This window comes from Sciurus carolinensis, chromosome 2, assembly GCF_902686445.1.
Source record: "Sciurus carolinensis chromosome 2, mSciCar1.2, whole genome shotgun sequence".
Taxonomy (NCBI): domain Eukaryota; kingdom Metazoa; phylum Chordata; class Mammalia; order Rodentia; family Sciuridae; genus Sciurus; species Sciurus carolinensis.
The window spans coordinates 159,610,176-159,624,607 of NC_062214.1; the positions used below are offsets into that span (position 1 = coordinate 159,610,176).

The following is a 14,432-nucleotide window of genomic DNA, read 5'->3' on the forward strand; positions in this document are numbered from 1 at the left end:
TGTTTGTCAAGTAATGTCTCTTATTTTGACACTGACTGTTTTTTTGTCATTCGAGTTCACACCTTCCTGCTTCTTAGCCTAACAATTGATTTTCAATTAAAACCTGAATATTTGGGGATTAGGAGATGAAGAATCTTATTTAAATGTCACATGAGCCAGCGAAGAAGGGTAGTGCCTTGTTACTGGCAGATGAAGATGGAAATCAGGTTTTCTCCTCAGCCTTATTACCATCCTGCAGCAGTGAATCTCCTGCGCCTGTCTAGGCTGCTTCCGACACTATGCTGACTGGCAGACAAGCTAGCCTTTGCTCCCGAGGGCCTCTTATCACCTCAGAAGGGTGAAGTCTCCACTTTGCAGTGGGAATGGGACCTATTTATTTCATAGTGTTTGACTCAATAAAGAGAGCATTTATTTTCTATAAGCTTTCTTTCTTGGTAGGTTGCCCCTTTCCTGGTCTCTTTTCTGGAGAGAAAGAGTTTTTCTTTTGTTTTGTTTGTGGGTGATTTTGCTTATGCTCATTGGTATTTTCTGGTTGGTGTCTTGTCCAGTATCCAGTCTGAGATATATAAAGAACAAAAACTCAAGAGAACTCACTGCTGTGTCCTTCCTCAGGCACTAAGTTCCTTAGGAAGTATGCCTTCTCTCCACATTGTCGTCTTTTTATATTTATTTTATATTTAACATTCAGGGTTTTTACTGTTTATAGCAGGAGGCATAGGAATAGTATGCCTGTTTCATCATCTCAGAGCATTAGTGTATTTATGGAAGACTAACCTACTGAACCGTGAGAGTAAGCCACAGATTCCCCAAAGACCACAGGGCCAGTTGATTTAAGCCTGCTGGGGGGGTAGCAGGTATGGTCCTTCATTGTACACCCTCTCTGGTATGAGAGGCAGCCTATCCAGACCAGCTCCCGGGCATACCTGGGAGAGCTTCCTACACGTATTGCCCTTCGACTGAGCAGGAGAATCAGAATAGATCCCATCTGCCATCCTCCCTCACTCCAGCTGGCCTCATGGGCACACCTCAGTCTTAATCCAGTAACAGATCACTCATTAGGACGTGGCAAATGCAGTGGGTTCCCACTTCTACTGCACTCCTCCTACCCAAAATTTTCCAATGTGGATTGCCAGAACCAACTTCTCCCACTTTACATTTTTCTTTGCTTCCTGCCAGTCCCCATTATTATTTGACTGAGGTCCAGCTAAGCACAACAACCATTTTTTTATTAAAACCCACCGAGGGCTGAGGTAGCATGACTTTCCTCAATCTTTGCTCTGAATTTCTTCTGCATCTGACATTAATAGCACCTTTCAGATGCTATTAAGATGTAGTTACTTGTCATTTGCATGTCCCTCCTTGTGTTGCCTCATGTTATCTCCACAGCAGCTCTATAAGATGGGCAGTGTTGTGCCCATGTTATATATTTAGGCTGAAGCACGATGCAGACGTAGCACTTGCCCACATTGACATAATATTAGGTGCCAAAGCCCAAACTAGATAAATCTGATTTCTCAGTCAGGGCTCATTCCAAACCATAACATCTTGGCTTCTGTAGAATTATAATAATGAGAGCAGTTACCATTTGACTACAAGACACTCTACAAATATCTAAAAATGTATAAGCATATAAAGAATCTGGGGCTTACAGAAATTAAGCCTGAAGCCACTCAGCTAAAAAACGGAAGGAGTTCTTGCTATGAACTTGGTCCTGTTTTTTCCCATTCCACATAAATGCTCTTTTAAAAACTAATTTATTCTATGGCCTTTCTTCTAACTTTCTATCATATCAACAATCCTGTTTTCATCTCCAAAATCTATGTCTTTATCTGCAATTGCCAAGTAGAGATTTCCACTCAAATGATTTGTCTTCATTTCAAGTCCCACAGGAATAAAAATGAATTCATTATCCTCATACCCCAACCAGTTCCTGCTCCCACCCTCTACAGCACCAACGTTCTCCCACCCACAGGGCATAAAACATTTTTGATTCATTTCTCCCCTCATTCCCCATATTCTGTCAGCCCCAAAGCCCTATTGAATGTTCCTGTGAAGTCACTCATCTTTTCTCCCATGTACCTTCCTCTTTGTTCCATGGTCAAGGCCCTTTAATTGATGCTTTTGGGTCAGCCTTCTTTCAGCAAAACTCACAGGTTTCAATATCATCCATTCTTCCCTCACACAACTCTATAGTATTGCTTCCCCTGTATATAAATCTGCAAAGATCCCAGAATCATGGTAAAAGAGTCTAGAGTCCTGTGAATAGCTTTCAGACCCTCCCAAATCTGTCTTTTTCCACCTGGTTGAGTAGGCAAAATGCCTCATCACTTCTTATCCCCACATCACCATCCATGCATCTTTCACTGTATCTGCCTATCTGCTCACTTCTGCCTGTTCCTCTTCCGTCATGTAGTTGTAAGCTGCACCTTGCCCCTTTCAAGAAACCAGGTAGTTTGGAATCCTTAAAATCATGAAATTCCTGTTGCACATAGACCTTGTATCATCCATCTAAGCTTCTGGCTACACTGACCTGAGTTGTTTACCTTTGTTTAGTGTGAGTCAGCCACACCTCCCAACTAGCTCAGGAGGAAGTAGGAATAGAGGATATCACTCATGTTCCTCTGTTCCCCAGGGCTCCTAGCAGAATCCCAAGCATAAGAGGGAAGCTCAATAAATCAGTGTGTCTTAAAGTTTTAATCTTCATTTGGTAGGTTTGTTTCCCTTGGCATAGGACGACCCCCTATGATCCTGAAGCAGGCAGGCTGCAGATCACATTTTGAGAAGCCCCAATTTTTCAGAGTTAAAGTTATGCCAGAGGTAAACACAACATTGGTTTTTATCATTATCCCTGTCAACTAGATCAATAATAACTCAAATTCACACAATTATCTGTTGTCCAAGAGTTGTTTATTTAAATGAACACATAAAACAAAGTTCTAGATATCATGAAGTACATAAGATGTTCAACAAATTGTCCACATCCAAAAAGCAAGAATTTGATCTATAACTGGTTTTATAAAAATCTCATGCAGTAGATAAATTAGGAAATTCAATTTGGGGATTGGACATGAACGTTCTTCAGGCAACCAGTAAACATGGTCTTAAAGTGAATAATTCTCCATAAATATATAATGAGGTAGAGGAGCAAGGGGAAAATCATTTGGTTCTTTTTAGATTGAAAAACTATTTAATGAATTTCCAAAACATTTTATGTGCTTATTTTATGTTGAGTATTTATGGAACTAGATCTACTAGTTTAAAAAGGAAGATTGTTCCAGAGAAAGAATAAGTAAAAGAGAAACTTTTAGATAACATGTTTCATAGTTAGGTAAATAACCTAAAATTAGATAAAATTGCAACACTTTTAAGAAGTTGAGTATTACATTATGGAGTTTTCTTGCCAATGGAGTATTAGAGAAGAACTTAAAGGCAGCTACATTTTTTTGGAGAATACATTTTAAGTCATCATTTTGAAGTTAACTATGGTTCCTATGATGGACATTGGTTTCATTAGTGTGCTTTTTGCTTTTGAGAAATATGTAATAACATAATAGATACCGTGTAATGTAATAAAAACAATGTAATGTTAGTGGCACTATTCTCTTTTAGGAAGATATAAAGATCTTGACATACCTAATGCATTCCATCCCAAATTTTTTGCATCAAAACAGCAACCTCACTTTTGCTTTGACATCAGTAACTGGGAGACAAACTGTCTCATTTTGGGTTCTAATTACTATAACATTTTCTTTCATTAAGCAGAAATCTGCTTCTCCAAATCACTAGTCCCAATTCTATCCTTTGAAGTCACCTGGGTCCAGTTGTCTTCTTCTGCTTCCTGCAAGTTTTTCTGGTAGTTGGATTTAAGTATCAGATCTTTCTTTTCTTCTTGCTAAAAATTCTCAGTTTTTTTCAGTCATTTCTCAATTTGTTTTCCAAAAGTCTCACTATTCTAGTTTTCCTTGTATCACCATATTATAACTCATCAATGTCTCTCAAAGCATGGCATCTACCCTTTGGTACAAGACTCAATTTTGTCCTGCTTAGGACAGAGGGATCTATTACCTTGTACAGAGATGTTCTATTAATATTACCTGAGATTATAGAAGGTATTTTAGCAATTTCACCACACCACTAGATCACATTTAGTTAATTACCACCCTCAATGTTCCCAACCCCCTCCACCATGAACTGTTTTAAGTAGCATCTCCTATATTCTATACAAGTTAAACAGAGTTTGCAGATCTTACAGTCAGGATTTTACATTTTTAATTTTACAGTCCACTGTTCTTCTCTCTCCTTAGAAACTAGATCTAGAGTTGAAACCAAAGCTATTATGTCCTTTCTTAAAGATATCAGTTGGTACCTGGTTCACTGTCATGCTGCAATATTTGTTATGGTTTCTGGTGGTGTCAGTAATCACACAGGCGATCATTTCACTCCTGCCCTCATCATTCTTCTGGACTCTACTCCTCCAATAACCTTGTCCTCCTTGTGATCTCAGTCTCCCACTTCCTTTCTAATCTCTATCTCAAATACCCCAACTCTAAAATCACCACCTCGTATTCTTTTAGTTTCCTTACTCTAGTACCCTTACTCCAGCAACCCTGCCAACATATAAAATCCACTGTTCATACCACTTTTCTCTGTGCTTTTTCCTTCCTCCCCATTCATGTATGTACTCCCTTGCATACAGCCTTAAATCCAGCACTCCTCTATTCCTGTCATGCTCACTGGGAAACCAAAGCCAAAACCAATCCAACCATCCACCTACTCCAAACCAACACTTAGGACTGAATGTGACTGGAGAAAAAAAAAAAAAAAGATAACATATGTAGTAACTTGTCTCCCTTTAAGCTCATGGCCACCAATTCCAAGTGAGCTCCAAGGACTGTTTGGAATTTCTATAATCTTACTTAGTCCTTTCATTCTTCCATTCTCCTAGAGGATAATGTTAAATTTCCCCCCTTTTTCTCAAGACTCCAGCATTCACTCTGCTGTTGACCTTGTTTCCTATTTTATTCATTAAAAGAGAAGCAGTCAGAAGAGAACTTCCACCCCACATCGTCATATCCATGAACTGTCCATGTCTAAAATCCACCTTCTATTGCACCCTGGATCTATTTCCTCTCACCTACTCAGGGGAATAATTGTGGGTAATCTCCCCTCTCTTTCCTGCATCATTAGTCTTTTCCTGCCTATTGAATCATTTGTGTTAGATATCTTTCCATTACCATAACAAATACATGAGACAACCCATATATAAAGAAAAAAGGTTTATTTGGGTTCATTGTTTTGGACATTTCAGTCCCCAATTGGCCCTGTTGCTTTGGGATTGGTGCAGCACATCATGATGGTAGCATGAGGCAGAGCAAAGCTGCTCACCTCATGTCAGGACACAAAAGAGGCAGAGGAAGGGGCTGGGGTCCCACTATCAAGGGCATCCCCCTTTCTGTCATATCCCATTCACAACTGATTAGGATATACCATTAGCTTCAGAACTTACAAACAGATTATATCTAGAATCCAACTACTTTTCACCTCCTCCAATGCTATCACTCTGGGACAAGCCTCCACAATCTCTTGCTCAGACTATTGCAATGGCCTACTGATTGGTCATTCTTATTCCACACCTACCACCATCATCCTCACATTAGATTCTCAACACAGTGACCACTTGACTTTAATATTAACTCTAAACATGCTCCCTTTCTACTAAAAACTTTCCAGTGGTTTCCATTGCATTCATAGTAATATCCAAAGCTGTTACAAGAGCCTACAGAACCTAATCTGCCTACTACCCCTCACCCTGAGCTCATCTCCTACCATTCTTCCCTTGTTAGCTCCACTTCATGCTCCTTTCTGCTGCTTCCTGAATGTGCCAGGCACACTCACACCAGGACTATTCCCTCTTCCTAAAATGATCTTCTGCCAGGTACCTGCACACTTGTCCTGTCGCTTCCTTTAAGTCTCTGTTTCGATGACACCTTATCAAAGAGGCCTTCTTTGACTATCCCCCTCACTTCTGTTACTCTGTTTTAACTTTCTCCACAGTACTTATCAATCCTTGACAAATATTTTCTGTCCTTGGTCTCCCCTCCCTCCTCCCTTCTTCCCCCACAATAAACATATATTGTATGGGAGATGAATTTTATCTGTTTCCTTTTTTTTCTCTATCTTTAGTGTTTAGAACAATGCCTGTCAGGGCTGGGGAGATAGCTCAGCTGGTAGAGTGCTTGCCTTGCAAGCACAAGGCCTTGAGTTCGATCCCCAGTACCGCAAAAAAAAAAAAAAAAAAAAAAAGAACAATGCCTGTCATATAATAAGGGTTCAATAAGTAATACTGCAATCACAGATTAATTAAGTTATGCTCTCTTGCTAAAATTTATAACAGTGGTTACCTTTGGAGAGAGGAATGATCAGCTAAAAGATATGAGTAACATATCCTTTTCTCTGTATACCCTTTTGTATCTTTTAAATTTTAATACCATACGCATGCATTTCCTACCCTGAAAAAATATTTTTAATTAGGGTTAAAATGATTTTAATAAAAAGAGTTTATCTTGTTGCTTTTGGGTAAACACTAAAATCAAGATTTTTTTTACAGCAATGTTATTCTGTAGCATATTGATCATCTTTTGAAATTTTGTGCTATTTACAAAATTAAATAGCATGCTTTCTACATCTTTTGTAAATTGAATGCTTCGTATAGTTACTGAGCATAGTAAATGCTATATATATGATGGTGACTCATAATATGAAAAAGGAGAAAATTTTTTAAGCATTATTTTTTAGTAATTCAATGGGAATTACTAGTGATTGACATATTCCTTCACTTCAAAGAATATACCAATATTTGGCATTACAATGCATTCTTAGATTCTACCAGCAATCAACATCAAATAACATTTGACTTATAAAGTTTAAAAATCCACCATTTCCCTCTTTTTTTAAAATCACTTACCCATTTTAACTTTTCTGGAATCAGTCTTATTCTACAAAGATACTCAGTCTGACTTTAAAGCTGCCCAGAAAACTCATATCATCACAGCAGTAATACATAATTTTACCTTCATTTACTTCTCCTGGGCTCCCAATCTCTCCTCCCATATGTTTTTGCTTTTCCAGCTTTAAGTCACTATTCATTTTAAGTCGTATGGATTAAACATTAATTAAGATGCTCCTCCCTCTCTTTTCTCATACACTATTTCTGCTGCATTTTCCACAGTGACCTCTCTTCTTCATGTCCTTCTCACTGTTCTCTTTGCCCTCAAATAGTATCTAAACAAACAAAACTGGTTGTCCTTCATTTTTTGACCATGTCCTTTATATAAAGTCTTTAGTGGAGAGCTTCATGAGTAGATACATTGTCTTTAACTATGTCTTTTCTTTTCATTGCTCTACAAATTTCCCAGTACCTTTTACAAAGCTCCCTCCTTAGTAATTATATTCTCTAAAGAAGCACAGAATGAGATAGGTGATAGAGGAGTGGAAAGATACTTCTATTTTCCAAAACTTTTCAGTCTGAGCAAGACATGTTCATATTTATTTATTCTGTGCCAACCTCAGAAAACTAACTCATGCCCTTGTGCCCTTGGGGTTTTATAATATAATGCCCTTCTAGTCAAATTTCTCAGTAATGACTTGGGAATGAGGAAGCTGAAAATGATACAAAAGAAAATGTTTGACTAAACTACACACTAATGTGAAACAGAAAGGTACACATGTTCTAGGAATCTGTAATCTATATTTAGCAGAGGTCCTTTCACAAAGGAGGCATTTAGTAAATGTTTACTAAGTTGAATTGAACTGCAATGGTTTCTCACTTTACAGATAACAAAAACTCTCTGTAATCCATGCTACCCAGGATAGACAGTATAATGGGCAAGATAATCAACAACTCTGTAAAATTTTTAAAAACCCACAAACCTCTCCAAATTAGAAGTTGATGGTCAGCCTGGAAAAGATGAGGACAAGAAAGCCTTCAGTGTATCTGAGGTGCAAAGATCAGGGTGGGTTCCTGGAATGGTGTGTTCATGAAGAGAAAGTTACGATAAAAACCTTGATAAGATCTATTTTTCAATATATTTTAAAGATATAAAGTGTTTCTAAATTTTAATTTAACTTAACTTGAATTCCCTATATTAAGGGGCATGTACTATACTTATTGCCAGAAATGTCATTGATTGTATACAGAGACTATTGCCCAGATATATACATTGCACTAGGTTTCCAAACTTTTATCTTTCTTATATGTTCTTTAATAAATTGCCAAAGAAAAGTATAGTGCTTCTTCCCATTTCAAGATGAAAGAAAACAAAAGATTGGGATTGACACCTTCTGAAGAGGATTATACTAGAAAAGATTCCAAATAAAAATGCCCATACATCTATCAAACACATGCCAAAAGCAAAGACAGTCAATTCAGTCTCCAAATGAAGATGATGATCAGTTAATGTATCATAGTTCTCTAGATTTATTATATTAAACAGTGGATGCATAAAACATTCTCAATGCTATTTAAATAATGATAGACTGATAACCACTTTCTAATAGCACATCAAATTTAGCATTTGAAAATTACAAATTTATAAACTCCGAGGTTGAAGTAATGTAAATTTGTTTTGCAATTATCTAGAAATTTAAGTCAAATTACCCATAGCCAAAATCACTGGAGCAAACCACATTAGACTGATTTCTCCTGACCATTCTCCATCCTGTTCTTCATTTTGCCTTCCTTCCATGCATGAAGCAGCCATGCATGAAGCAGTCAATTAGCTAATTTCCAAAGCAGACAATGAGTTAACTTCTCACCATTTCATTTTGTTCAAATGTTCTATTTTAAATTCTTTCTTTAAACAAAGAGCCATTCTTCTATCCTTTTGTTATTGTATGCTCCTTTTGAATAGTTTCCAGGAATAAAATAACTTCATGAGAAAACAAAACAGTGGTTCTTAATATCTTTTGGATAGTTATTAGATGATGGCAGTGCTTCATGATCAACAAGTCTAACATGTTGTAGTCAACGTATGGCATATTAAATATTCACTTGACCATAGATACCATTTCACAAGTTCACTATCGACGTCAGACATTAAAAGGGTAACTTAAGAAGAGAGTGTCACTTTTTGTTGAGAATATTTTCATGCCATAAAGGAACCAAATTAATGAGAATACCTGAATATATAGTACTGACTGGGGTTTTATAGTACAGCTTTAATTATGTTTAAAAAATATACATTTCAGGGCATTACTGAGAAATATTTTGGGAAATATTTCTTTGTAAACTTTAATTAACATCAATGTATAAAAATAAATAACAGAATGTCTGTCCAGATGGTATGATTGGTGGTGTTTCTCAAAAAAAAAAAATTTCAAACCCCAGTATCTATCTTACATTTTAATATTCTATCTGAAAAAAGAAATAAAATCTGCTTACAGTATATGGCACTGAAAGTCTAAGTTGCTTCTTAGTTTAACTTAGGGTCCCAAAGAGCACCATTCTTGAAGATAATAATAAAGCAGCTATGGCCATGTGAGTACACAGCTAAAATAACAACTTTTTAGGAGTAAGATGTGAATCTGTTGGTACCTTGGTCTTAGACTTCCCAGCCTCCAACACAGTGAGAAAATTAATTTATGCTTATAAGCCAAAAATAAGTTTTTAAAATGCAGAGTAAATCAGTGTGCATAATAGGCTACCTTTGTCTCTAATACAGTTGATGATTCACCTTCTGATTTTTGCTTATTGCAATAGAACTGCCAAAGTAACAGACAAGGAAGCTGGCCCAGATCTGGTCTGGATTTTTCAAGATGTGGTTATTTATTTGGCTATTATTACTAGTACTTAGGTCTCTTATAGCAGGCCATCAGTCTACTTTATAGGAAATATATGATATAAAACAATGACCACTGAACCACAATATTAGAAATTTCTTCAAACAACAATAATAAACTAAAACATTTCTATATAAGCAGGCAAATAAATATAGGCTTCATTCTCCTTCTCCACCCAAACTTAGAAACATAATTGATATTAGCACATTTGTTGCACTAATAATATGCTAAGTATTTTATATGTAATAACACATTTTAGTGAATAGTATGTTACTAAACACAGGACACTTGGTTTCCTTACCTTCAGTAACATAACCGTACTGAACTAATGGGAGGCAGGCAATGTTTATGAAGAAATAATTAATCTTTTAGGGGATAAAGGTTCTGAACTATGAGTTGCCCTCAGTAAAGAATGGTAATGACAAAAACTACCTTCCTTTGTCTATTATCATTTGTCATCTTCTTTTGCCAATTATGTTTTGCTTTCTCTTCATTTCAGTACCGAAACTGAAGAGAGGTTGGATAGCCTCTTAGACTTAACCACCCCTCCTGTAACAATTAATATATGACAAATGGGGGTTTCAGCATTTGAGTTCTTTCCTTCTTCTTTTCACTTTTCTCTTCTCCTCCACCACCACCTCCTCCTCCTTTTGCTTGTACACGGTCCCCACTTTTTTTCTTTTCTGCTCAAAATATTGGCAAGTTTTAATAAACCCATTCTCCAAACCTCCTTTCCCTCCCCCCCACTCGCTCAGATCTTTTATACTAGAGCAGAGTTAAGACAACCTAAGGCACTTCACATAACCCTTGAGAGGGAGTGGCTTAAGAAAGGGGTTTCCCAAAATCTGCTGCCAAGAGCACATATGCCAGTCCCGCCCCCTTTCTTCTCCTCCTGGAGCACCCACCACCCCAGGCCTTCTGAAGCTACATTGCCAAAACTAAACAACTCCCACTCCATCATAGCAAAGCTTTCTCGGAGAACAGAAAAACATAACACCCCCTACTTCTCTCGCTGGAAACAGCCCTAACCAGGCCGGCAGCCCCGGCTCAAAGGGTGCGCCTCTTGCCTCTTTTGACCAGAATTCGCCAAAGCCCTGGGGTCCTGACAGCCACGGGTCTGCTCGGGTAGTGAGGAGGAAGTCAAGCCAAGGGAGATCGAATCCTGGGCAATTTTCAAATGCTGGGGCGGATTTAGACTGCTGGTAAATCGTGTCCAGTCCACTCACCACTACCCAAACCCTCCAACCCACAACCAGGCCCGCCGTATTTCGGGCTTCCAAGTTTCAATGCTCCCTGTAAGATGGGGACGTTAGAGCAGCTAGGTTCTGAGTGAGGGCAGACACAACTCCCAACCCACTTGCGAAGCTGTTCCTCCAGAAGTAGGTACACACTCCTCGGGATTTGTTTTCTGCGCGGGGAGTGGGGGAGGGGAGTGTGGGAGGGAGGACTGGGAAGAGCAGGGTGTGGCGACTCCTGGAGAGAAAGGTAGAGGAGAGTTAAAGCCATATCGCCGCCCAGCACCGCCGCGTCCTGGGGCAGGGGGTTCACCCGCTGCTTTGTTGTCAGCATCTCCTGTGACCCGCGCGCACAGTGCGCGCCAACACGCCCCAGAAAACCGTCACAACCTGTCATAACGGCCCTACAGCCCTAAGCCCTTGACAAGAGGGAAAAACTTGTACCGGGGCGCACCAGCAAGTCAGGATGCTGCAGCTTGCCAGTGAGGACAATGTTTTCAACCGAAATAAACATAATGAAATAAAGGGATCAATAGCATCCGGTCTTCCTCCGAACCTAAGGAAAAATAAAAGTGCTGTTTTCTTCTACCAGTTCATTCACATTTGCAATCGCCCTTGGCGAAACGGGGTTGGGATTGGTGCTAACAGCAGGGAACACCAGAAAGGTGCCGAGGAGAGCTGTTAAGAAGAGAACCGACTGGGACCTGGGTACCTGACGCCATTTGCGGGGTAACGGCGCCCTCCCGCCTTACCTGTGGATGCAGTTTCCATGGCAACGGGCGGCGGCCGGGCGGGGCCGGAGCCCAGTTCCCGCGGCGCCGCTCCCTCGGTCCCGGAGCCCAACCCCCGGCCCGGCTCGTCGGTCTGCGGCGCCGGCCTGGCCCCTTTCGGCGTCACTGCTTCGTCCTCCCCCTCCCCCCGGTCCCCGAACCACTGGGACCCGGGGTTGGCCAGAGGCAGCAATTCGTCTTGCGGATCCGGCGGCGCGGCCATAGCTGGCGGTCCCCCGGCGTGGCGACGGCGGCTTGGCGGGGCCGAGGTGTGGTCGCTGGGCGGGCGATCGCTCCTTGCTGCTGTCCCCGCCGGGACTCTGGGCTCCGGGAGGCTGCGGAGTCTCCGCGCCACCGCCGCCGCCGCTGCTGCAACTCGGGCCCAGGCGCTGCCTGCTGCTCTTGGCGCTTCAGCTCCTCCTCCTCCCCCCTCCTCTTCCTCCCGGCCCCGCCGCGGCCGCTGCCTGCGCTCCTCCCCTACTCCAGTCACTGATGCTGCTGCTGCTGCTGCTCCGCTACTCCCAAGCCTGTTATTACGCAGGTGAAAATGGCCTGCTTCAGAGCACGTCAGCCCCGGCCTGCTAATGGCAGGCCCTGATTAAGGGATGTGCCAAATCCACTTGAATCTCCCCTTCATCCGGGGAGGCATACAAAGGGAGGATCAGCAGGTAGAAACAGCCCCCAGCTGCTGCTGACTGATTAGGCAAGCTGCCCTCCCAACTCAAGAAGTTAAGCTTCGACTGGTGTTCTGGGACCTAAGGCAAAGAAAGGAAACTGGAGACCTCAGGGTCACACTTCTGAGGGTGACCAGCATCCGTTGTGGATGGGGACATAGGTCTGAGCGAGAAAGTGGTGGACATGGATGTTGGTGGCAAATGGAGACAAGAGAACGTGCAAGCCCGAGGTTAAATCTTGCAGCTTTGAACTGTTTGCAAAACGGGGCTGGGAAATAGCGGAGTACAGAAATACTGGAATGAGCTATAGGAGAAACTTAAAAAGAAATAAATAAGCTTTCCAGATCTCATCACCAACAGCCCTGAGGGTAAAATAGGATATCAATAGGCAAGACAAAAGCATTTCAGAAACACTCAGTCAAAAGCCTTACAAATTGCAAGCTGTCTGTGCAGTCATTTTTATGTGAGAAGTTGAATGTTTCAAGAAGCTTGCTTCTGCTGCTTTTATTTTTTTCTTCAATTGGTGCCTAAATTGTTTATAAAATGATGTGATCAAAAAACTAAGGTTAAGTCCCACACAAAGTAGAGGACTAAACTCATGTACTACCGGTTCTCCAAAAGAGGTGGGTATGGGTAGTACAGCATACTAGGAGGCTTTGTAGAACTCTGAACCACCAAATGCCTCTTGAAGATTTCATGTTTGTCTATTTGTAGATTTAAAAGCTGCTTTAGCACCATTTGTGTGCTCTTCGAATATTCTAAAACTAAAAATTCCAGATTCATTCTAATCTTTTGTTCTATTAGGACATTAATATTCAAAAGATGACAATAAATTAGAGAAAAATTGTTCACTAAATGCACAATAAATATGGCCTCCTAATGCCAGATGCCTGTAGGGATCATTGATGGTTACCAAATTTTTACATTATTGTTATATTCAAAAATTATCTCCTACTAAGACTATGTTCTTTATTTCATTGTGATGATAGCTTCACAGGTATATGCAAATGTCAAACCTTACCAAATTGTCACTGTAAATAAATGCAATTTATTTCATTTCTATTATACCTCCATAAAGCTATAAAAAGTATCAACAAACAATAAAATTCTACCATGAATCATCATAGTTTTTGAAATCTTTGGAGAAGAAAACAAGAGCTTACTTAAGAAACCATTAAGATGAAAGCTTATTCCACTGCTGTCTTTCCATGGAGCTTAATTCAATTATGTAATCGGAGGACACTTGTGAGATTTCTTCAAATCTATTGTTCAGGTTGCCTTAAAGCATCACAAACACCAGAGGGAAGTTTCTTGTGGTTTCATTTTTGACATGCTAAGAACACAAAAAACTCTAATGATATATTAAATGGTTATTAGTTGGTGCTGAATATTTTAAGAATTGTAGTGGTGAGGGAGTAGTCTATAGAATAATATGGAGTATATTATTTTGTTTCTCTAAAAAGCACTAAGGGAAGCTATCATTAAAAAACTGGAATACCTATGCAAGTCTCTTAGCTTTCTTAGGATCAAATGCATATGGCCTTTGGGGATATGATTCTAATTATTTTCTATATTTCATCAGATACTGGTCAATACTCTAGTTTGAGTACATATAGAGGAAATTGCCAGTAAGAATATTTAGATTTTATCCATCAAAGGAAACTGACAACTGCATTTTCTAATAGTTTATTTAATGACAACTGCATTTTGATAAATTATTCTATTTTGCTCTGTTGAAAAGAGTTGGACTGGAGATATAGCTTAGTGATATAGCACTTAGCATGTATGAGTCCCTGGGTTGATCCCTACCAAAGAGAAGAGGAGGAGGAGGAGGAAAAGGAGGAGTGGGAAGAAGAAGAGGGGAGGGGATGGGGGAGAGAAAGAAGAAGAAAAATATTCACAATGTTTTAGTATGA

The 14,432-nt window shown here is 39.9% G+C and overlaps 1 protein-coding gene across 1 annotated transcript in view; it reads right to left on the reverse strand.

Annotated features, from left to right (window-relative positions):
* Positions 1 to 12,310, reverse strand: part of Rtn1 (reticulon 1) — a 219,307-nt gene extending 206,997 nt beyond the window's left edge. Inside the window, exon 1 of the mRNA XM_047541705.1 lies at positions 11,825 to 12,310. Within this exon, the coding sequence (XP_047397661.1) occupies positions 11,825 to 12,065 (241 nt within the window). The 5' untranslated portion in view covers positions 12,066 to 12,310. The remainder of the gene's footprint in view (positions 1 to 11,824) is intronic.
* Positions 12,311 to 14,432: the final 2,122 nt, after the last annotated feature.